The sequence below is a fragment of the Pimephales promelas genome, chromosome 18 (assembly GCF_988280905.1).
Source record: "Pimephales promelas chromosome 18, fPimPro1.hap1.1, whole genome shotgun sequence".
NCBI lineage: Eukaryota > Metazoa > Chordata > Actinopteri > Cypriniformes > Leuciscidae > Pimephales > Pimephales promelas.
In genome coordinates, this window is record NC_142786.1 from 16118442 (window position 1) to 16143291 (window position 24850).

General features: G+C 39.7%; 1 protein-coding gene across 2 annotated transcripts in view; it reads right to left on the reverse strand.

Moving 5' to 3' along the window:
• Positions 1 to 660: 660 nt before the first annotated feature.
• Positions 661 to 24850, reverse strand: part of kpnb1 (karyopherin (importin) beta 1) — a 56054-nt gene continuing 31864 nt past the window's right edge. Inside the window, exons 17-22 of one of the 2 annotated variants that reach the window (XM_089122779.1) lie at positions 24562 to 24669; positions 21336 to 21479; positions 14820 to 14925; positions 14621 to 14735; positions 12504 to 12665; positions 661 to 1221 (exon numbers count right to left, since the gene is read on the reverse strand). In XM_089122779.1, the coding sequence (XP_088978905.1) occupies position 1221; positions 12504 to 12665; positions 14621 to 14735; positions 14820 to 14925; positions 21336 to 21479; positions 24562 to 24669 (636 nt within the window). In that variant the 3' untranslated portion in view covers positions 661 to 1220. The remainder of the gene's footprint in view (positions 1222 to 12503; positions 12666 to 14620; positions 14736 to 14819; positions 14926 to 21335; positions 21480 to 24561; positions 24670 to 24850) is intronic. The other variant, XM_089122780.1, reaches the window with a different exon arrangement.

A 24850-nucleotide genomic window follows, 5' to 3' on the forward strand; every position in this document is an offset into this window, starting at 1 on the left:
TCAGCAGGGTGACCCACACACATCATCAGGGTGACCCACCCATTCTGTAACACTCACATTACAAGGAAACGTATCAGTACAAACAGAAAGGTTTAATTTAAGTTTATTTTCATATCAATGGAAAAATATAACCTCATACAAATGTCTGATTCTGTCCATTGTCTCTTTTTAAAAGCTCGGTGAATGACTCCAATTAAGTGCCGCAGGAAACAAATAAAAAAAAAATTACAACCAAAGCATAACAATGCAAATGAATTTGTGACATTGTTGACATGTTTATTTTGCATCTCCTACATATTAACATTAAGCTCAAGTCCATTGGAATCCACAAGGATTTGGCACTCATTCTCCTGCAAAACAAATGGAGAATAAAGTCGGATGTGGAAGTGTAATTCCTGAAGCTTTCGAACCCGGAGCGCTCGGCCTGAGCTTCCGCTCGAGTGGCCGAAGTCTCCCTTCCTAGGACAGAGGAAAGCTCTGCATACCCATACTAATAAGAGAACCATTTATTTTTATTTAGTAAAAAAAAAAGGGGACGGGGGAAAAATATATACTGCAGCAATTGACTTTCAGAAAGCATGACGAAGCTCAGCGCCAGTTCACCCAAGCGCCGCCCATCCTGCCTGTTGCTCTCCTGGGTTTACATAAGTGCATCTCACGGAATTTGCAAACAAGATATTTATTATTGGTTGAAATGGTAAGAGGGGATGTGGAAACAGCTTCCCCTCCGTTCATTCACACACTCACACTCTAGTCACGCCATTATAAACTCCAGCAGCATCTCCTTTTCGTCATATCTTCTGACAAATGAATTGTGTAGTAGGGAACAATCTGCAGTCGCTACACCTCAGAGATGTGTTCTGCAGACGCACATGAACAACAGTCCTTTAGCTGGCAAGTCTGTAATAATATGATGCACTAGCTTTTCAAACACAAGTGTGTACAGAATGTAGATCATTTTTAATAATTTTTGTGGGGTCAGACAGTTCTGCACATGAAGAGGTGAAGGTCACAGGCCGCTGAGTTTCTGCCGACAACTGCTGGAGTTACTCTCTGAAGGTGGTGTGATGTCTCTCGCACTCGTTCTCACTCGCTCACATTCTCAGACACTCATCTCAGCGCACACGTCACTTCTGCTTCGACGTCTATGTGTAAAAGACAGAAGAAACCTCAGTGGGTTTGATTTCCATTATTCTTGGTAGAATTTCCACATCCAGTAATCTGAAAACAACAAGAAAACAATGGCTGAGAAGAAATCTACAATAATGGAGGGAAACTGGCAGAATAGGGACTCTGAGAACCGTTCACACAAAAATGAAGACATTGTCAGTAATGACTCTCCCTCTTGTTGTTCAACCCCGTAAGACTTTCATTCATCTTCGGAACACAATTAAGATATTTTTGATCAATCTGAGAGCTGGATCACTCCTCCATAGGCTTCTATTGTAATGGAAATCTGCCGGCCCAGAAAACAAAAACATTGTTAAAATAGAGCAAGTGTGGCTCAACCTTAAAGCTGCAGTTGGCAAGTCTGGCAGATTGAGTGGACTTAGGCAAAATTTTGAATGTTTACAACTCATATGGCCCTCCCCCACTATCAACGAATACCCTCCCACAGAGTTCGTGTTCGAGTGTGTACGCACCAGGTTATCGGTGAACGCGACAGTCTCAACAGCATCCATCAACACCATGGATTACTTGGAGGTATGCTGCCCTGGCTAATCTACCAATATATTGCAATTGCTAACGTAATTTATACTCTAAATAAGCTTACTTGGTTTGTTAGTGTTCTGCCATCACTCTTTCTAACTGCGCGAACTTCAGGCGTGTGCATGTGATTGTAATGTGCGTGAGGGGTGGCGCTGATTGCACCGGATGGTCCGGGAGTGCTGGATTTTTGCAAAACAAATAACACACTCCAGATTGAGTTAGAAGATCGGGTTTTCTAAAACCACTTTATTTATGTTCTGTCGGAATATAGTGTCGATTTCACTGAATATGATAAAAAAAAAATGTTGCCGACGGCAGCTTGTTAAAAATAGCCGCTGTTTCCGCTCTCTCTTATTGCTGTCTTTGCTGATTTTGAAATTAGCCGATGATTAATAAAATGCAGCTCATATCTTGTTGCTTTCGATGACGTGCACTTCATGAATTCTGTAGCCTATATAGCGCGGGAATTGAAGATCAGATTATATCCGTTTTGCAAAAACACATTTATGTGACCAGGTGTAATGGAATCGTTTTGATAAATCAGATAGCTATCCGATCTGAGAAAACGCATTGTGGCCAGGTGTAAACAGCCCCAAAGAGACTGGCTTGTAGTTCATTCCAAACCCCAACGCAAACTCCACGTAAGACAAAGAAAATACAACTGCCAGTCGTCGGAATAAGACGGGTCAACATCGGGAAGCTTTCAACAAACGGAGAGATCTCCGGTCTGCTCTAGGGCTCAAACGGGTCCTACACAAAGTAATAATTTATATTTTTCATGAACGTGTTTCCATAATTATACAATCATATGTGGATACAGTAAGCACATAAAACAGTTCAATATGGACATAGACGGAAACAAAAAAACCGAAGTTTTCTACTACCCCTGTTTTCCCCTCACACACACACATAAGTGTACTCGAATGCCTTTCCTTTCATATATTTTAAATGACCTGCAGATTTATAACTGTATTACCTCATTATGACTAACAAAAGATGTGTGCTGCACAGTGTGCGGCTGATGCTCCTTTGGTTATTAACAGCTCGTGCAAACGTGCAAATATGTGTGTGTGTGAGTGCGCATACAGTTTCGCTTGTCGCCAGAGGGGGCATAGTTCTGCAAAAACTCAGATACTTGCGTTTTGCTCCTTTAAGTTCATCAAGCAACGAGAATACTTTGTACAAAAAAGAGACTTTAGAGACTTTATTAAAGAGACTAAAGAGGCTTTATTCAACTATCCATCCTCTTCTGAATGAGTTCACGTAGTGCAACAGCGAATGAATGAATAATATAATAATAATACGTTTATTTTATGTAGCGCATTTTAGAGTTCAAGGTCGCTTTACAGTTAAGTACAAATAAACATGACAAACAAAAATAAATGACAAACAATAAAAATAAATTGAGATAATGGTACATAAAACAGATCTTTTCGCCACTTGTTTCCCTTGATTTCTATGTTTAAGGTGATTTTTGAAGTGTGTAATGATGAGAGGTCGCTAATGTGTTGGGGCAGCAGTACAAGCCCTCCCACCAAATGATGATAGTCTGTGCCGTGGAATCGTTAAAAGAACGGCATCAGAGGACCTAAGTGTGTAAACTGGGGAGTAGGCTAGCCTGGTAATACCAGACTCAGCTACTTCACTTTGCTTCGTAGACAGAAGGCGTTTCTCAATGTCAAGGAAGGATCCTCGGAAGCCGGAATTTCGAGGATGCTACGTCATCGACGTCCGTCGAAGGACTGTTCCAATGTCGAGGATCCTCAGAATTTCAACCAAGGACTAAGTCCTTCGTTCGGAAAATATCCCATACACAGGAAAGGATGCATATGTGTAGCCTTCGCGCACTTAAATCACCCACAATCCTATGCGCAGCTTTGCTATCTTGTTCAAAAAATAAAAAAAATGTCGACCGTTAGCGGAGTCGGAGTGATAACGGCAATATGCTTTCAAATGTAAGCAAGTATAATTTCAGTTTAGCCATTTATTTAATGTTTGTTAAACTATTTAACATATCGGCTCAAATTTGCTGAGGGGATTTAAAGCTGTTCCCTTTTACTGGTGATTAACTTTTTAATTTTTACTTCATATAACGTTATAGCCTTTTTTGTTGGTCACATATTTTACCATTGCATGTGTTTTAATGTTGCTATGGACGTAGTGCTAGTTCTGTTCACTCCGGTAATATAATCGTTTTTGAATGACTAAACTCCTTTTTAAATAAATATTTTGTGTCAAATTATTGATTTATTTGGTAGGTAGCCGTTTGGTAGGTACAACCCCTTCAGGCTGATTCAATCAAGACCCCTCTGCTTTAGAGTTTGCGGGGTTGTATTCACTATAACAACCGCCTGGTTATACATTATCCCTTATACTTTATTTATTTCTATGAGGACTGACAAGACAAAATAAGGACTGTCAACAAAACAGCACTATGATTTTTGCAGCGCCGAAGCGGACCTTTCACTGATGTAATGACGCAATGACGTGCACTTGCTAGCCTGTTCCATTTACGTGTTCTCCGAATGCTAAAGAGGACCCTTGCCTAGCCTCTGAAGGAAATGACTTGGAAGGACCCGTCCTGCCAAGGAAGTATCCTTGACATTGAGAAACACCTAGAGTCTGGAATGGCATAATAGAGAAGTGTTTTCTATCTCGCAAGGGGGTGCTTGTCTGAAGTTTGGGGGGGGGGGGGGGGGACACTGCTTTTTTTCTTTGCATGATTGTGTTTATGGGGTGCAATATAACATGTTCGTGGTTTTGCTTTTTTTAAAAATCTTATTTTTCATAAACTTCACCTTTATTGTCAGCCGCACCCTCCTCTGTGCCCTGAATGAGCGGTTGACTTCCTGAGTCTATGAAACCACTCCCTCAGAAACAGGCAGTGGGGTCAGATTGGTTAGTTTGGGCCGGTGTGTAGTGATTGGCTAAACTGTCGCTCACGTTGTCCGGAAGGTTAGCGCCCATTACCTTTACGGGTGAAACGTGCATGTAATGAGCTCCGGTCCAAATGTAAATAATGGAGTCGAACTGCAGCATCAGTTTGAGGCAGAATCAGACAGAGAAAGCCGCGATGAAGTAGCCTGGATGCCAGCCCGAACTCCGCCCACAACATTTTTTGGTTGGGAAGTTTGGTCAGGACTCAATCCATTGAGGAGTAATTATGATCAGGCAAAAAATGAACGGGCCAATCAAATTGCCAGGGGGGGCTTTATACGATGATGGACAGATGATCTGCAGGGATGTAATCATCACGTTATCAAAGAGCGCTTGTCAAAGACGACTGCAGCTGGAGAATTGATATGTATAGATTCCACTGCCACTTTTGTAAAATAAATCGGCAGCGCATTCATTTTAATAGACAAACAGAGAACTGCAATCAAGGCATTTGTCTATCTTAAAGATATTTTTGGCGTCCTTCCTACATGATTCGGGAAAAGTGTAACTTATCAGCTGGCTCTGACGGTCGTTAAGAAGATGGGACGTAATGAAAAGCCTGTGGTCGTTGTGGTTTCTCCTTTGGTGGCACTCATGGAGAAGTAAGTAAAAGAAGCAACACTCGTTATTTAACTTCTAAAATAAATAAAGTTAGGCTACGTTCTGTATTTGAAAACTGCGCTATGCAAAGGAGTTGACTTACTGCGTTGCTCTGATTGGTTGTAGGTCTACCGACTATCCAATTGAGTGCAGAGGTTTTTTTTTCCTGGTTCGGTTATGACACGCCTCATAACCAAAGCCCTATGAAGCGGTTTCAGACTCATATTCTCTCTTGAATACGAGTATGACAAAGTCAGGCTAGCGATGAAGAGAGTCAAGCAGAAACTCACCACACATGGCTCTTACTAAACGTTTCTGAATGACAATTTGCTACATTTTTTAACTTCATACACATTTGTTTTACACAATAGCATCTGACTGGCTACTAAACAGCATTGGCATTAGTTTACGTTCTTGATCAAATCAAAAATTCTTATACTTATACAAAATTCAGGTCCATAATGTTTGTACGCGTTTGTCGTAGACACAAAATAGCATAACTAGTAGCCTAGTGGCTATAAAGCCAGCGCTGGCATTTGAAAATAAAAATAAAAAAAAGAGGCTACGTCTGGAATTATACATGCAAATACAATGATTAAGTCTTAGCCTACTTACAGGTTGTGGCCCAACAACTGCTGCCTCTGGTTTTAAAGTTGGAACTGGTTCATGTTTTAGTAACAGTTTCTTGTTGCCAAGTTTCAGCATTGAACTCGTGGAGATTCTGGAAGCTGTCTTCCGTAAATGCGCAGCACAGAGAGCTAAATTACGATCGTCATTTTCAGGAACATAATCAAACATAAATTGTATCCATTGTTGACGAAGTACAGCATCCGTGGGAAGCTCGAACACAGAAGACCTGACAGCTGGGTGAACACAACACATTCGACGAGCCGAAAAAATATGGTCATGCCCTTTTCTGCATATTCCGGAGGGAGGGTTAATGCAAATGTATGGGTTAGTGACGTCTAAAACCCAGCTGTAGTCCCAATCGAGTCGTTTTTGTAGGCAATTATACTTCCTGATTTTTAAAAGACGATATCTCTGCTTACACTAAACTTTCAGCGCTGCAACTCTGCAGATACTGTTCATGCACCAACAGCAACATTACACACTATTTAAAATGAAAAAAGTGATATTGCAATCAACCCTCCCTTTAAAATCACCCATAAGCCAATCAGGTAAGTTTATTAATGACGTATGTTATGCGCCGACACAGCCGCATCGAACCACAGACATCGAACTCAAATCTATGATCGAACTTCCACTGTTAACAGGGAGGGGCACTATTGTAAGGGCTGCACAATGTGTGCCAACCGGGAATGAACAATTCACAAACTAGGTTATTTATGTGATTTACTGAGCTGCGGCCGCCCCGCAGCGTCGGCGCGCCCTGCTCTCACGAGCCATGACTGATTTGGCTTCTGCCACCCTGCAGCGCCGGCGAGGGCGAGCCCCTGCTCTCACTATTCATGACTGGGTAATAGGAAGTTCATTTTGCTGACTCTGAGTCATTCCATTTATTTAAGTGCCTTTAAATGTTGTAATTTTAACAGCCAAATTCCCCAATCACATCCACCTACGCAATGTTGATCATTTTCTGAATTAAGAAATCATAATGCAGTAAAAATAATTTACAGGGAACATAAATGATCACTTTACGTTCCGTTCGTCTTACGTTCATTTGTCAAGTGACATACGCAATGAGCAGATCGTTCACGAATCACATATCTGGGACTAATGCAGCAGGATGTCGAAACGAAATATGGTGGATTGCTGTTATTATTATAATAAGAGCGCGCCAGGAGCGTTCACAGCCGAGGAGACCGACGTTCTTGTCATGGCCGTCAAAGACAGAGAAGTGACGTTGTATTGGGGGTGTATGTCCTTATACAAATGTGTCTTGCTCCGTTATTGCTACAATTAGCCTGAAAAATTTGGGTAGCCTACATGTGTAAGCTTGAAGTGTTAATATTTTTCCTTGTTGCACAAGCTACATAATGGCCAAGCATGCGCCCTTAAAATAGAATTATTAACAACGTGCAAAGCGCCACTGACTTTAGACTAGTTTTCTCGCGTTATATGGCATGTTGGTCTTTGTTTGTTGTTTCTGGGTCTTTGTTTGTTGTTTCTGGTATATGTTGCAAATAGAGGGGCGGCAAAATTGTTATTCGCCTTGAGCGGCAGAAGTTTACGCGCCGATCCTGGCTGTAAACACTTGATGCGAGTGAAATACCGGACTGAACATGGCTGTAAACGACTTTTGCTTCAGTTTGAAAAACCCTGGAATGTTCTCCATAACAGAGCGAATTGCATCCCGTGTCTCGTTTCCCATTTCTGCAGTCGTTTCGGTTTTCCATTTTTCTCAAAGCTACAATGTAAAACTCGGCGCTTAGCGTCTACGTCGCGGCTCTCAGCCCGCCCTCTGTTCGTTGATTGGCCGGCTGTTTTCAGACTAGTGAACTGAAAGATAGGCTGCCATCTCAGACTGACTACAGGAGCGAAATGAAATTAGCGGAAGTAGGAAGTCTGACGTAGTCAGGCTAGGAGTAGGCATGGATGAGAACAGAAATATAGGTGGGAAGACCATGGAGTGCTTTGAATGTGATAAGGAGCATCTCGTCGTTAAAGAGCCCCTATCATAGCATTTGAAAATGTTCCTATTTTTGTTTTGGGAGTTCCCAAAAACAGTTTAACGTACATGCAAGGATAAAAAACACTTTATTTGTCTTATAATATGCATTTATTTTTACCCGATTTGCTCAACGACTCCCAAATGATTCATTAGACTATTCATTTTCCCAAAGACCTCCTTTGAGTGACGCGAATCTGCGGCGATTGGTCAAATGACCCAGTCAGTTGTTATTGGTAAACCGTAGGCAGAGATTGTCGGCAACGGAACGCCCATAAGCAGGATTATAGCTTGTCAAGTGTTGAAAATTGTATATAGTGTTTGAACAAACATGTCAGAAAAAGTGCACTTTCCACACGGTCCCTTACTCGCGTCTCCGTCAAGAGCGAGCTTTCCCGGTGAAACTCACATTGCGGCGGCTTTTGAGGGGCAGTGCTTATTATATAGAGCAAAGTCATATTTGGCTAAGTCGTTTAGGAGGCAATTGCCATTTTTCAATGAATGTCTGGTGAATATCAAAAACAAAACTAACTTTACCCCGCTTAGAAGCTGCGCCGAGTGTACACAACACAATATAACTATGCTGTTATGTTTTCTGTAGCATCCACAATAAACATTATTAATAATACTTGCAGATTGTGATTTGGAGGAGGACGAACCTGATCCATATACACTGGATACTGAGCCCTCCTTCAGGAACAACCGGCTTGCGAATCCACATTTGAATTCATTAATGTTTTTGAATGATTCGTCATTAAAATGATGAGAACACAAGGTTCGGGCTATACTATTGTGGTATCGTTGCAAATATGAACCAACCACTGATTCTTCACATGCTCGTCCCTGGGCAATGAAAACAAGTTGCTGAACTGTCTTTGCAATGTAGAACACAGCGTCTTCTCGACATGACGCTATTCAGCTGAAGTTTTTGAATGTGTTCAAGTTTACACTCCCGTCTGCGCGCGCAGTTGTTGGGAGCGGCCAATGAGCTAATGTTTTGCATCTACGTCACGACGAAACCGCTAATGACTCGTTTTCAAAAACAATTCTCAGAGTCGACTCTCACTTTTGAAAGACAATAACTTTATATACGGTGCACTTTCAGATATAAATCTTTGCAGGATGTTTTCATTCCCTTAGAGCTATATTCCACACTACATGAACAATCATTTTCAAAAATCCATGATAGGTGCCCTTTAATATGAAAACGCGCCGGTAGCCAATGAAGTCAGTGTAAAATCTGAGCAATGTGGGAAGATTTCTTTGTGTATGTTAGGACCCCTAACTGCGCAGTTCTGAATATAATGGAGTTTATTTATAGATGAGTTGGGTAAGCCATAGGAAAGAGAACTGCAGTGAAAGAGATCTGTGATGGGCAGATCGAGGCTTTGTGAAGCAATGCAATCGGGGAATTTGGCTGTTAAAATTATAACATTTAAGTAAGGGTTAATGCCCGACGAGGTGTCCATTGTCAGGTTTTAATGGACGATGGCGAGGCGTGAACCGGCCGACGCGCAGCGGAGGACGGTTGCCTCCGCCAAAGTCCATTAAAACCTGACAATGGACACCTCGAAGGGCATTAACCCGCTTATACCACGGTCACTTGCCAAATAAACCATTTTTAAAACATTAGCTGCTAGTTTATATTTTAATTAGACTAAATCTATTTTACAAATAATAAGTCGCCTGGTTTATTTAGCAACCGGATATATTTATAGTCCGCTCAGCTTGTAGAACCCTTCAGGTTCAAAAATGCATTTTTTTTTCATGAAACACAAAGGTAGGCATTGTTATATATTTTTTTAATTACACAAAACAATTAATCAAACAGGCTTCTTAGGCTTGAAACGCTGTACTCTCCTCCTGCCTTGGTTGTCTGGACAGCTGCGTAAAACTCCCGCAGGGTCTCATTCAGAGCAGCAGCGGTGTTATTTTCTTTGCGACGTTTCTCCGTTTTATTTACATTTTTTCTTTCTTCAGCAGCATCCCAGTCGTCAAAGTTGTCATATTCTCCATAAATGTTAAAAGAAATAACGAAGTCGCTCATTGTTGTATTAGAAGGCTATGTAATATCTAACTAACGTTAGATGTTTGTTTTGATAGAGCAAATTGTTAACGGATACTTTGACTGCCTGTTGCTATGGTTACTCACAGCTGTTGTGGGCAGCGCATTTATTTATTCATTTCGAATGGTAAACAGGCAGTTTCACCAGAACTACTTTACTAGGTGTCCTTTATCACTTTTTAACGGACACCCTGCAGCCAATCAGAATCGAGTATTCACCCAGACCATGGTATAAAGCCACTTAAATAAACGAAATGACTCGAATGACTCAGAGTCAGAAAAATGAACTTCCTATTAACCAGTCATGAGACTCATGACTTGCGAGAGCAGGGGCTTGGGCTCGCCCTCACAGCGCTGAGGGGCGGCGGAAGCTAAATCAGTCATGACTCGTGAGAGCAGGCCACAGCTCAGTAAATCGTATAAATAACCTAGTTTGTGAATTGTTCATTCCCGGTTGGCACACATTTTGCAGCCCTTACAAAAACGTCGCTCCCTGTTTACAGTAGAAGTTCGATCATAGATTTGAGTTCGATGCATAATGTCTGTGGTTCGATGCGGCTGTGTCGGCGCATAACATACGTCATTAATAAACTTATCTGATTGGCTTACGGGTAACCAATGATTTTAAACTTCAGAGAAGCGCCCCCTAGCGAGAGAGAAAACACTTATTTATGCCACTCTATTATGCCATTCCAGACTCTGTCTATGAAGCACAGTGAAGTAGCAGAGTCTGGTATTACCAGGCTAGAGTGATCCAGCTCTCAGATTTAATCTTAACTTGTGCTCTGAAGATGAACGACAGTCTCAGTCCAACGGGCAGTGGTGGAAAGAGTACTGAAAAAACATACTCAAGTAAAAGTACCATTACATTCCAAAAAATGTAGTGTGAGTAGAGTAAAAAGTACTTGTCTAAAAAACTACTTGAGTAAGAGTAAAAAAGTAGCTTATTTAAAAGTACTCAAGAGTAGTGAGTAGTGAGTACTGAGGTGCGGATTCTACCCCTTATAATAAACACTGTGCACTACAATTTATTAATTAAAAAAAATGCACATACTGGAATTCACATTATATTTTGTTCTTTGTAACAAAGATTGAAGAATATCTATCATCCATCTTTTTAAAATGCATCAAATCAGTACACTCATCACCATTTAAATTATATTATTTGGGGGGAAAAGCATTTAAAATTAGGCGAAAAGCCACTGGGCCTGAGCATGTTATTGTTGCACATAAAATATCAATATTCATAACTGCTCAAATAATTCAAAAACCTTTAGAAACTCATATGATAGTTCAGCATCACACACCAAGATATGGGTTAAATAAAATAAAAAATACCCAATTTCTCTCCAAAATGGTACCAATGTTAGTCTTTTGATAAATGAGAATCACTAATATTATCAGATTACCTCAACTAATGCACTGAAAAAGGCTAAGATAGTGAGCTAACACTAATTACACACTTTTATTCCATGCTATTAAATATGTTACAATTTAAACGTAAATGCATTGTTCTAGAAGGGTGGCATCATCCCTTTCATTTTACACGGAGCACTCACATTGTAATGCTGATAATATAATTTGTAAGGAAAATTGTGCATTAAATAGGGAAGTTATATCCAGGAAACTTTTACAAAAGAAACAAACACACTTTGTCTCTGAAGTCTCAGCGAAGCTGTTTTATCAGCAGCCTCCGCAAAAAAACAAAAAAAAAGTTCAGCATGAAAAATGTTTTTGCGCAAGTGCACTTGCCAAATGAAGACGGATCATATAATGGATCAATCAAAAAACGCAGTTTATTAACGAGCTGTGCTAATTTCTTATTAAGTAATGCAGTTCAAGTCAACGACACATGGTGCACTGATTCTGAATCTGGCGGCATGGCGAGCGCGAGACGCGGCAGATCGTGACGTGCGCCTCTCCTGTGATTGTGAAGGAGCGGGAATTCACCGCATTATGAACTCGTCTCGCAACTCCCCCAACCTCAGACCAAATGTTAGGCCATGTAGACAGGCCAGCCTATATAAATATCATATTAAGCAGAAATGTGAAATGTACTTTAGCATATTAGAGGAAGACGCTGATATCTGGATTGAATTGATGCGTGATGAATGCGCAGCACATCCACAGCAGTCACGAGTAACAGCAGGAATAGGCGGTAAGTTTTCTATGCTTAATTTGAATTGATGACAGTCACGAGACCGATTACTTGATCCAATCACGTTGATGGATAAAAATAAAATTAAAACAAGCATGTAACGAGTAACGGCCACAAACAGAAGGAAAATAGCGGAGAAAAAGTACCGATACATCACTTAAAATGTACTCAAGTAAAAGTAAAATTACACAATTTTAAACTTACTCAAAAAAGTACAATTTCTGAAAAAAACTACTTAATTACAGTAACGTGAGTATTTGTAATTCGTTACTTTACACCCCTGCCAACGGGGTTGAACATAAGCGAGAGTCACTACTGTATTAGAGAATGAAACGCTTTTTCATTCAGCATGTGATGTTCAGCTTAGGTCTAAACGGGTCTGATGAGGGGGTGCAGACACATACCAAGCTTGGCTCTTCAGCTTGCGCAGCTCCTTCGTGGCCCATGTGGCTAAAGTCTTGGTCTTTGTGATCTTGGACCGCCGTCCTTCAGTCAGCAGATCGTTGATCTGTGGTCGAACCTCTACCAGCTTCATCACGTCTTTCCCAAAAGTTGTACACAGGTCACTTTAGGAGGGGGGAAGAAATGTCAACTTGCATAATAGAGCAACAGAAGAAACATGCTAGACCAATGAACAGGATTAATTGGAATCATCCAAAAAAAGAAATTGGCAGTGTCCTACTAAACACAATGATCGCAAGAGCAGAAAAGGCTGAATTCAGTGTCTAATCTAATCCGTAAACACACTGACACTAGTGTCTAATCTACACTTTAACCCCTCAGTAAACACTGACACTAGTTTTTCAGGTGAATCAAGATCCTCCTGCTGGAGCTCTGGGGCCGTATTCACAAAGAATTTTAAGGCTAAAAGTAGCTCCTAACTGGCTAATTTAGGAGCAACTCCTAAAAATAATCGGCGTGTCACTCTTAATTTTAGGACTCCTAATTTTTTTCTCTAAGAGTAATTCACGAAGCATTTTAGCCCTAAAAGTAGCACCTAAGTCTGGGACAGCTTAAAAGAAGTCGAGAGGACTCCTAACTCACCAAGACCTATTCACAAAGGATTGTAGCGACACCAGCGCCTCTCGCAGTCATCCGGGGTCCGCGACACAAGCGGGAATGCTGCATTCATCTGCAAACAAATCCTCTCCCATCTCTCACGCTTAGTTTTGCTTGATATCCCAGTGCCGAATTTCACTTTTATTATGTTTTTTTTTTTCTTCTTTCTAGCACCAACTGCGCCAGCAGCCGATCCTGCATCCAGTTGGGCTTTCTTTCCATTTTGGAGAGTTCATAATCCACCATCATTCAACTATTGCATTACTTCAATAGGAGCAACATTTCCTTGCTTTAAGTAGTCTAGTTAGGCTAATAGAATGTCAATTAACCAAGCAAGTGTTAATTCAAGTGTCGTTTTTCATTATTATGCAAGTGAAGGTTTTCATTATGGTATTAGGCACCATTCACATATACTGCCTAAAAACATAAGTACCTGGCGCGCCGCGTTCTCCCGGTGGTTGCGCTCCGGTTGGTTCTTGTCACGTGACCTACGGTGCGCTCCATATGGACGCGCTTGGAAAAAACGGGCGCACATACCCTGTGCCTACATTTAAAATAACGAACTTGAGGGCGCAAAAGACGCGACATGTGAACACTGCATGCCCTTAGGCTACCTTGAATAATTTCATTCATGACTTTCTTCTCTTTGCCTTTTTAGAATTACACTTTACTGGGGCCTGCACAAATGTCATTATATAGCCTATGCATTTCGATGACATTACTTTTTTAAATGTATTATTATGTTGTGAAGGACAGGCATATTTAGACGTCGTAATTCCATGATTTGTTGCTGTGTTATGTTCCGCATGATGGCCCTGTCATCTAACAACCAATCAACGTGATCATTGCGAGGAAGCTCGTGCATGAGAATTGATGTCATCCATAACAACGAAGACTCACTCTTAGTTTAGGAGTTGTCATTTTTCCTTACTAAGAGTAGGTCTGAAAGGCATTGTGAATAACTTAAGAGAAAACTCCTAGCTAAAATATTTTAGTGCGATTTAGTACTCCTAGTGGTAAGATAAAATTCTTTGTGAATACAGCCTCTGAAGCACAATGAGCCCAAAAGTTTGAAGATTGTAATTGGTCAGCCTTTTCTTCATTATAACAGACTAAACCTAGTATTGTTTTATTACCCAGTCCAGGACTAGACAGTGTGAAAGACACTCCGGACCACTGATGGGACTTCCATTCTCTTACCTCAATGCCACTGTTAGACTAACCAGAACAACTTATACACACAGTCTAGTGGATGAACGGGAAAACACTGGCTTATCATGCGTTTAATCTGTTCTTATTTTATTACTTTTTATTCTCTGGAATTGAACTGTGAAACTGCTCTGCGTGAGAATACAAGGTTACATTGGTCCGTAAACAACATCCAGTGAAAACCCTTAGCACTGGCCAGTCTGACCGAGTGGAAGCACCGTCAGCATTAACCCTAACTAACGTCAGTCCTTACCCTATGAGGCCGACGGCGTTGGCAACCACCCCGTCAGAGCGGTCCTCGTCCTCAGCAATGTGTTGGATGAAAGACAAGATAAACTCGACACGAGGCTGTACCAGCATTACATCGGCTGCAAAGATGGAGGGAAACATGGTTTATACAGGAATCTTTTTCCTCGTCATACAGTAAGAGATGCATATTAGGGTAAACCTACGGTGTACATTCTCCTGGTCTCCTTTCAAGCCCTGGATGATCCCAGTGTAAGCTTCCAGACAGCCTTCTCTCAGCTCATTCAAATAGTCCACCATATCATAGTCTGTCTGAAACAACAGAAGCAGCCACTGGTTAACCTCCCAGTTAGCCTGGTTTAGCTTCCAGTTTAACTCAGGAAAAGGCCAACTTCATTTCAGGCATTGATATGGACCAGCAGGGTGACCCACACAAGATAATTAAATGCAACTATAAACCACGTGTGGCCGGCGGTTTCACATGTGCATGAGGACACCGAACGCGTTGAGTCTGAAGTGATGTGGAAGCCCAGACTCCCACCACTACTAGAATGAGCTTCAAAAGAGTTTTCTGGATGCATCCATTCCCACACACACACCGATTGACGTCCGAAGCGTCAGTGCACGCATCAGCTCTGTCAGTCCGCGCGAGTAACATCAGCATGAGTTTCAAAAGTATATTTCATTGGTTCAGACTCATGTCATAGATATTTCATAAAGTTGAAATACTGCACTTTAAAGCGAAAGCAAACTTGACCCGAGAATAACAGCACTTTCATGGACAAAGGAGGAGTACTCATCAGAAAATGCACAAATAAAGATTAGAGGCTTTCGCAGCGCAGGAACCTCTTCGTCGCTCCTACAACTATTGGCGGAAGTTGCCGGAGTTTGGAGAGTTCGCACCGCAGGAACTATCAGTACTAGGAACTCTTTTGGAGGAACTAATTTACTCCTATTTCAGTCTGTCTAATCCAGCACTATACGAACTATCTGGGATGTTAAGTGTTCACTGATTGGCCGAACACACCATCACCCACCATTATTAAAAAGGCAGTAAACAGTAGGGATTTCCCGATCCGATACTCAGGATCGGTATCGGCTCCGATCCAGCCATTTTTGCGGGATCGGGTATCGATCAGAGGAGGCCGATCCAAATCCGATATTGTGCGTATACTATTATGCTATTGTTAAGCCCCACAGAAGGCACAAAAACATTCTAAAGTACCATAACGTTTTCGTGCACTCTATTATAAGTGTTATGAAGCCATTATGTGAGAGAGAAATTCATATTTAAGTCATTAAATTTAAGATCACGTAAATTCGCGGCTGTCGGTCATTCTCCATTCAGCACTCAAATAGCGCGTCGCGTTCGGTTACAGTAAATGATGAAACTATCTTCAAGATGATTCAATGTTAATACTATTATACTTTATCTGTAAATAAAGGTCTATGTTTTCGCATAAAACAACATTATCTTGCTGGACTTTATTGCTGTAACGGTTAGATCACAACACTAGAGTCAGAGCACTATTCTTCACGCGCACAGTAACTGAACTGTTTAAAGAAAAGGCTCAATAAATTTTGTATAGATAGCTACCGTTTAATACACTGTTCAAAGCGGACTCAACGTGCAGCGTGCATACCATAGGGTCCATACTCGGCAGCGTGCTGTAACTCCACGTGGTTTCAAGCGCATCATTCTGCGCTCGGAATGCGCATAAGCGCTTTGTGCCGCACTGTGTTGGAGTCATTCATATCATAATGCAGTGACGCAATTAAAGCTTATTAACATTAATAATTATTAATGTTGCTGCCTCATTAAATAGCTGTGCCAGTGTTTCCTCTAGGATTTTTCCAAGCTGTGGTGCCAGGCCCATTTCCCCAGAGGGAGGGGGCGTGGCCCACGAGTGATATTCCCTTAGGCCACGCCCCCTTGTCTCCCCAAAGTATTATAATATGATAGGCTCCACTAAGAGCAGCAAAGCGATCATGCGCATCCTGTGTGTGTGCAGAATGATGCACTTGAAGCAACACCAAGTCACAGCATGCAACGCTTCACATTGAAAAGTTCATAGCACATAGCGAAGGGATTATATCTGTATAATCTATGCTTAGTAGGGCTGCATGATTTGGGGAAAATGTCATATTGCGATTATTGAAGTCAATATTGCAATTGCGATATAATAAAATGGTTTCATGAGTCCAACTTGCTTGGTTCTAAAGTAAAATGCACACACAGATTAGTGATCATTCTGTGTATTAATGTTTATTTCTCAACTCAAACTAAAAACAACAACTAAATGATTGATAACACCTATAATGATCAATAAACCATCAACCAAACCAACATTACAGTGACTCCAACATTACAATTGAAAGCAATCAACTTTTTTAAAAAAAAATATTAGGCTTAAAAAAGTATAAGTGAACTTCAAACAATCCTCACATAAACCCATAATAAAAGCCATATTTACCTGTGCCCTTCCTGTCTTAACAGGTAGGATACAGAAATTGAATAAAGTTATCAAACAGTCTGCACTGCATGAATTATAAATTATATATAGACTAATTATTAAAGCTACAAACGTTCTTTAGTCAAGAGCAGTGAGTAATTTTCTCTGTTCCCTTTGTTCTTTGATTAAGACAGAACGCTTTATTCGCTGCTGGCCCTTTAAGAGGAGCGGTTGCCGAGACGCGGATCTCACACGCGCCTCTTTCTCCCACAAACACAACTCTTTCCGTCCATAAGACTTTTCTTATGTTATGAATACTCGACAAAACAACATTTTGGCATAATTGTGTGTGCTATTGTTCGTTCAAGCTCGAAAGAGAACTGTATATTCTGGCACGCGGTCTGTGCGCGCATCTTTCTGCTAACTTAGTCACATTCAGGACATTCACAGACAGCTTTTGACTTCTTGTCGTGCAATATGCGAAAAGGCATTTGCATGAATAAGAGCGGGATCATGTAACACTAGTCAAAGGATGACAAAAAAGAAGAGATGCTGCGTTAAAAGCCCTAATTTGTTTATTTCATATAAAATCACGTCATTTTGCGTTATATAATTGCATAGGTTTGAGATCGCTATTACGATTGCGATTAGGGCTGGGCGATATGGCCAAAAAATCATATCTCGATATTTTTTGGTCAAATGGCGATATACGATATATATCTCGGTACTTTCTACGTTTTCTATTTAGATAAAGAAAATCTTTATATTGAAATATATATATATATATATATATATATATATATGAAGAGTTCAGATGCAAAAGCCTCTAAATGCCATTTGAAATTTTCTTCTTTAATGATGATTTTTATCAAACTTGTATATTTAAGTTCAGTAATTTCACTTAAATAACAATTAATATGTAATTATCATTGTCATTTAAGTGAAATTACTGAACTTAAATATACAAGCTTGATAAAAATGATCATTTTTGAAGAAAATTTCAAATGGCACTTAGAGGCTTTTGCATCTGAACTCTTCATATATACATATATATATATATATATACATATATATATATATATATATATATATATATATATATATATATATATATATATATATATTCACATTCGGCCCAATGAAATCCTACAAACAATGTTGATATTGAGAGATATGGAAACAAATATAATATAGGCTATGCATTATATTATGTGCAAAAAGCTTTTGTTTTTATATTGACTAAAAGCTAAACTAAAAATGAAAATAAAAACAAAAACAAAAGCACAAACTAATTATATTAGCCTGCATTTGATTACCCCATTATAATCACTTTCACTTTCATTAAAAATATATACTTGTAGGTTTAAAATTCCACATATGGCACATTTATTTTCTCCAACAACAAATATTTTAGCAATATGTTTATTTTAGTCAGAATTATTGCGTACTACGTAGTACTATTCACGCGCATGCGCGCGCCGGCGCTCGTTCAAGGAAGCATGAATTTTAGCGGAGATTCACTTGCAGAAGCTCGTCCTCTTCTGACATGGACATATTTGTTGTGAAATGGACATATTTGCTTTACTTTCTAACATTTACAGATGGAGAATATACATGTGAAATGTAAGTTGAGCACTGAGGAAAGAATCACATCTCAAACGCATTAAACAGCGCAAGTATATCTGTCAGTCAGCAACAGTGTCTGTCAGAGCATTTGACAGGGCGGCAAGCTGCCTTAAACTTGTTAACTTTATCAAAGTGATTTTGACGCAATTAATATAAGCTTGTGTCATGTTTAGGACAAATTGTACTACGTAGCCTAGCTACTTTCACTGCAGCAGCTATTTTTCAGATGTGCTCATATCAAACTACTGTATCGATATAAACGGTATTGCCTCATTCCATATTGTTTCAAAAAATATAACGATACATCGTACATACTCGATATATCGCCCAGCCCTAATTGCGATATGATTAATCGCGCAGCACTAATGCTTAGTGTAATCTATCAGCAACAGTTTTTTTTAGCCTTTTTTTTTAACAGTTTTAAATTTCAGTTACAGTGCGCATGAAGAACAATAGCATTCTCTCTACTCCAGCGCTGTAACGTTACACCCGCGAGAAAGGAATGTGATTTAGAAAGAGCAATAAACTCCAGCAAGATAGTAATTTTATGTAAACCATAGACCTTTATGCTTTATCTACAAATAAAGTATAATAATCAGAACATTGATCTTGAAGAGAGTGTCGTCATGTTACTGTCGCAACCGAACGCGACGCGCTGTGTGAATGCAGAATGGAGAATGACTGAGGAGAGATGACTTTCCGTTAACTTTAACTTAACGACTAAAAAAAAAAAAAATAAATAAATAATAAAAAAAAATTTAGTGCAGGTTAGAAGCCTCCAGTGAGTTCAACACTTTGAGTTCAACGTTTCAGCGGATAGGCTACCCGGGAAATGCTCAGAGCTGACGAGGGGAGTTGAGAAGAGCAATGTTTATTTCAGCGAATTTAAAGCTTTGACAACTTTAATCATCATTTAAGTACCTTTACTCAATTATCTGGACAACTAAACTTTGGGAGATTATTTTTGAATGTCTGTTCTTCGAAATTAGCAAAAAAAAAAAAAAAAATTATTTCATTGTTTTTCCACATAATCGGCCCATATCTTAAAATGGGATGCGACTCATTTTGCCAGAGCGGGTCACAAATGTGAAGGGGGGCCCTAAAATATTTTCTTGGGAAAAAGGGGGTCACAGACAAAAATGGTTGGGAACCACTGGTTTAACACACAGTTATAGAAATTCTACTTGCTTTAAAAAAAAAACTGTACTGGTATTTACAATGTAGAATACTGCTGTTTAAATTGTTTTAACTTTGAACCTGTTGGTAGCTAGCTAGCTTTACCTGCATTTTCTTATATATATATATATACACTGTGTATATATATATATATATATATATATATATATATATATACTCTACTAATAGAGTATGTGTATGACATCACCATCGACCTGAGTGACTGCAGTTACACAGAAACACTGAGGAACATTTGGACGACAAGGCAATGATAAACTACACCACTTGCAATTACCAAAGTGGTTCCGCGTGTTTCACACTAGCGTACATATATTGAGACAGCAAATACAATGATTAATTATGAAGGTTATATTGAAATAAATTGATAATATAAAATTCTTCAAGACCATCTAAATTTTGAACGCCTGTAGGATTAAAGGGGTGATGAACTGAGAAATCAAATTTTCCTTGAGCTTTTGACATCTAAGAGGTCATCATATTATAAGAATATCCTGTAAGTTTCAGAACTGAAAACGTCCTTGTTAGTCCAATAAAAGCTTTTATTGACACAGCCTCTGAAAACGACTAGTTTTTAAAAGTGTGGAACTATGACGACAAAGAGGATAAAACACCACCCCCGCAGAAGATGATCAACGCCTGCTTCACCACGGCAGGTTTAGCCCCGCCCACCGATTCGCGCATTGCACGCATAGCTAAGTATCATACATGTATACATGCTTACCTCGTGATGACATACTGGATCGCTACCGAGCAATACAGAATATTGTGCAGTGCCTGGTTGTGCAAGACACTCGCTGCAGCTTCCTGTGGATTCCAATAGGACTGCATGGATAAACTTTACTTTTAATGACGTTCCAGCTGATGAGGGTAAAACATTGTCGTCTGTTCGCTTCATTTCACTGAGGATTGTTTTGTCAACAAGACTGGATTTGCAGACCGATTAAGAGTAAAGAACGGTGCTGTGCCGTCTATATTGGATCTGACAGGAATATTGTGCAACACACGGACTCTGGGTCGAACATGTATGGGCGAATCCGGTTTCCATTTGACAACATTGGACGTTTTCCCCCATGTGCACTGACGGGTGAGTTAAACTCATTATAATATGCAAAACTGTTCTCCACTCGCAGCAGTGGGTGTTTACTTCCAAGTCTTCAGTGCGACACGCCCATAAAAACCGACTGTTTTTTAGGTAGGCTCACAACCAGGGTACAAAATAGCCTATTACTTGTTCATTTTGATGTTTTTGAATGCAAAAGCGAACGTTATAAGTTGACCTAAGACAACAATATAATATAATTTTAAAAGCCAGTTCATGACCCCTTTAAATTAACACTTTTTACTGCCATTTACAACCTTCATTTTCACCAAAAAACATTTGATGCTTAATGCCCCGCGGGAACCCTGAGTGTTTTGGGCAGTACGCAGGTGTGTGTGTGGGGTTACCTTGTCCACCTGTGCCTGCGAGGCCTGCTGCAGTGTGTCCAGCACAATGTCCAGGTACTTCTTAAATTCCCCTCCAATGGCAAGGGCAATATCACCAAAGACGGACAGGATCTGGGGTTTCACAGACCTGTGCACATTCTCGTTCTGCAAACACACGTCACAGCATTACTCTACCATATACGCAGCAGCGGATAACATATGCTCCATAGAGGGAGAGACAGAATAATTAAACAAAAGCTTCAGAATCAAAATACAAGTTTTTTTTATTTTTTAAAAAAGTATCTGAAAAGTTGCAATTTATAAACTGCGATTAACACAAAGCATTAGGGATGTAACGATTCACTCGCAACTGGTTGAAAATCGATAAAAATGTGTGGCGATTCAAGTCGGTTGAAATGTTAAACGAATGGCGATAGACGTTTTAAACAGCAGGGACGTTTACTGAATAGCCTGTGAAGCTGTGAACCTCGCTTTACAGCAGAGGTCTCAAACTCGCGGCCCGCAATTTTGTGGCCCCCTACTTGATATTAAAGTTTAATGTTAGTGCGGCCCGCCGTTGCGTTTGCCGCGTTTTTTTATTGTTATTATTTTTATCCCTTGTGGGCTACCATATATAGTCTCGTGACAGCTTATGTTGGGTTTGTTGTCAATAGTTGTCATAGACAACCACGAAGTACAAATATACTGCGCCTGGAAAAAATGAGCGCGTCGTTTCAATTATGAGCGCGCTCGGCACTTAATGCGCGCCTTTGGAACGTACTTGAGCGTGCAAAATATGTGAGCGCGATATGTGAACAGGCCCAAGGCGAGCTACCACCACCAAATCAGGCCACAGCTACTGATAGGTCGCGAGCGATGTGTTGGATACCCCTGCTCTAAAACAATGTGAGAATAATCATTTTGAGTTAGTAATATGTGTTGTGTCTGAACACGTTCAATGAACTATAGTTAATGAACTCATTCATATTTTGGGCGAACGTGAACTGAACGTAGCTAGTTACTGCCTGATGAACGTTACAGTGAACTCGTTCATTCTAGTGTCTGTGAACGGAGGAGCGAGGAGGCGTCATAAGATCATTTAAAAGGGTTTTATGAGGTCGTGCACATGTCTGTGCAAACTTTGCCCGTCGATAAAATGATTGTTATCTGTGGTTGTATATGGGCTGTGGCAATAATAATAGCCTAATAATAAAAAAGAAGCTCGCAGCAACATATGGAAAAAAATAACTATGAACTAGTTCATTTTTGAAATATGAACTGAACTAGTTCATTTTAAAATTTGTGAACTGAACTTTGAACTAGTTCATGTAATGAACTTGGTCCAACAGGTTGATAAGGTTTGCTTTGATATGTGCAAAGTCAGTAATTTGCCTGAGACACTACATGTGTAGAAAGAAAAACAATTATGCTTTTGAAATACAAATAATTCTAAGTATTATAAAAGGAAATGTGCCTTTCGGGAAAAAAAACATTCAATATAATAGTGTTGTATAAAGAAAATAAAAAGCAAATATGACTATCATTACAAAGATGTTGTGTATAAGAAAGACAAAGAAAGTTTGTAAAATTAACTTCAACTGTCAGAAGGACAGCTCATGAAGAACCAATCATGTACAGAAAGGAATGTTCAAATTCAGAGGAACAGTTCATAAGAAACGTTAATAATAAAGATTGAGAAGATTGGATCAGTTGTGCTCCATTTTTGGAATACTTAAATACAATTATTTTTTTTTAATACTTGATGCGGCCCGGCCTGACCCAGACTCTATCTCCAGCGGCCCCCAGTTAATTTGAGTTTGAGACCCCTGCTTTACAGGCACAATAGCAGCGAGCACACACTGGTGCGAACCTAGCGAGTGTTTTCACTTCATTCCTAAGGAACTTGAGCTTGTGTGAGCACTCATAGTAATGAACTGAAAACGCTTGGTTTGCTCTGCTCGCGCAGCACCAGTGTGTGCCATAGACTGTGTGCACGCGCTGTCAAACAGATGGCGACGGCCAGCGTAGATGTTGACTCATTCAACTCGGAGCTGTGGCGGCATTTTGACTCTTTGTAGACTAATAATAATCACCACTTTGAGAAGCACATCACCTCCGTTTTTTAATGTAAAAGTCATTAATACAACTAGTGTGTGAGAGCTACGGAGATCACAAGGCTTGTCAGTGTTTCCATGGCAACCATGTGTCGTATTTATTTTACCATCTCTTTCTCTAAATGTGTACATGGATTTATTTATTTTTTAAAATAATTTGTTGATGGTTATGGCATATTTTACTAAATGTGTTCTTTTTTTTTAACTCTTTCCAGTTTAAGGATACAAATTGTGACAAAATTAAAATATATCCTTATTACAATGTAAAACGCCTTTCAATGTGGTACTAATTTTAGAGTCCTTTACTTAAGTGTGAGAAGGTACCAGTGTCCAGCCTCTTGACCAGACGGAAAGAAACACTGAGTTGAAACAAACTTTAAGGGAATATTTTTTCAATGTACTTCTATTATTTGACAAATATATTTAAAAATGAAAAAGAAATGTGCTGCATTTTGTATAAGAAATAATAAAAGAGACACTTTTTCATTTATTATTTGTCTTAAATTTCATTTGTAAAAAAAAAAAAAATAATGAGAAAATCAAATTGTGAAACCAGTATCGTGAATCGTATCGCATCGTGAGTTGAGTGAATCGTTACATCCCTACAAAGTATGCAAACAGTCATTCGGAACCAGTACAAATGCGTGCACGAGTTCATTTCTATATTTTCTCACATGCAGGTAATTCAAGCTCAAATACATTTAAAACAAAACTGGTGTTTTTTATAAAGAATGCTGCTATAATTTGTTTTATACTGATATTTTCCATTTTAGTTTCCACTAAATTTAAAGGATATTTTGTGAGGGCAGCTGAAATGTGACCATACTTTTTCCCCTCATGCATTTGACCAGGTGTATCTGTTCCAGAAAATATGGGATGTCACAGTATTATATTAGTAACGCAATACCACTCATATTGTACAGATGTTTTATGAGTCTTCCCCTACCATCCTAGGAAAAAATATCACTCCCCAGATGTAGATCTATATTTTGCTTCGTTTCGCTCGGACATTTAATGCCGTGTACATACACGCGGATAGCTCAAAATGCGTATAGATAACACGCCACTAGACTTGAAATTGGCGTGCATGTTTACGCAGAAGTCATGTCATGTTGGAAATGGCCATTACTTACACCCAGATTTTCCAGCAATAGCTGCATCATTTCATCACAGTGAGGCAGAATATTGGCCATCAGTGCTCGACACAGATCACACACCAGCCCCACCGCAGCCAGACACACCTGCACACACACCACAAGCACTTCATCACATCTGTGGGACTCCTTTCAAAGAACTTTAAATTGGCCAAGCGATTTTAACACACTACAATAGCCTTAATCAGTGTAAACAACTCTACTTTAAATATGAAGCTCAATGTTATATTATAAAATCGAGGATGTGTCGTGGATGGTCCACAGAACA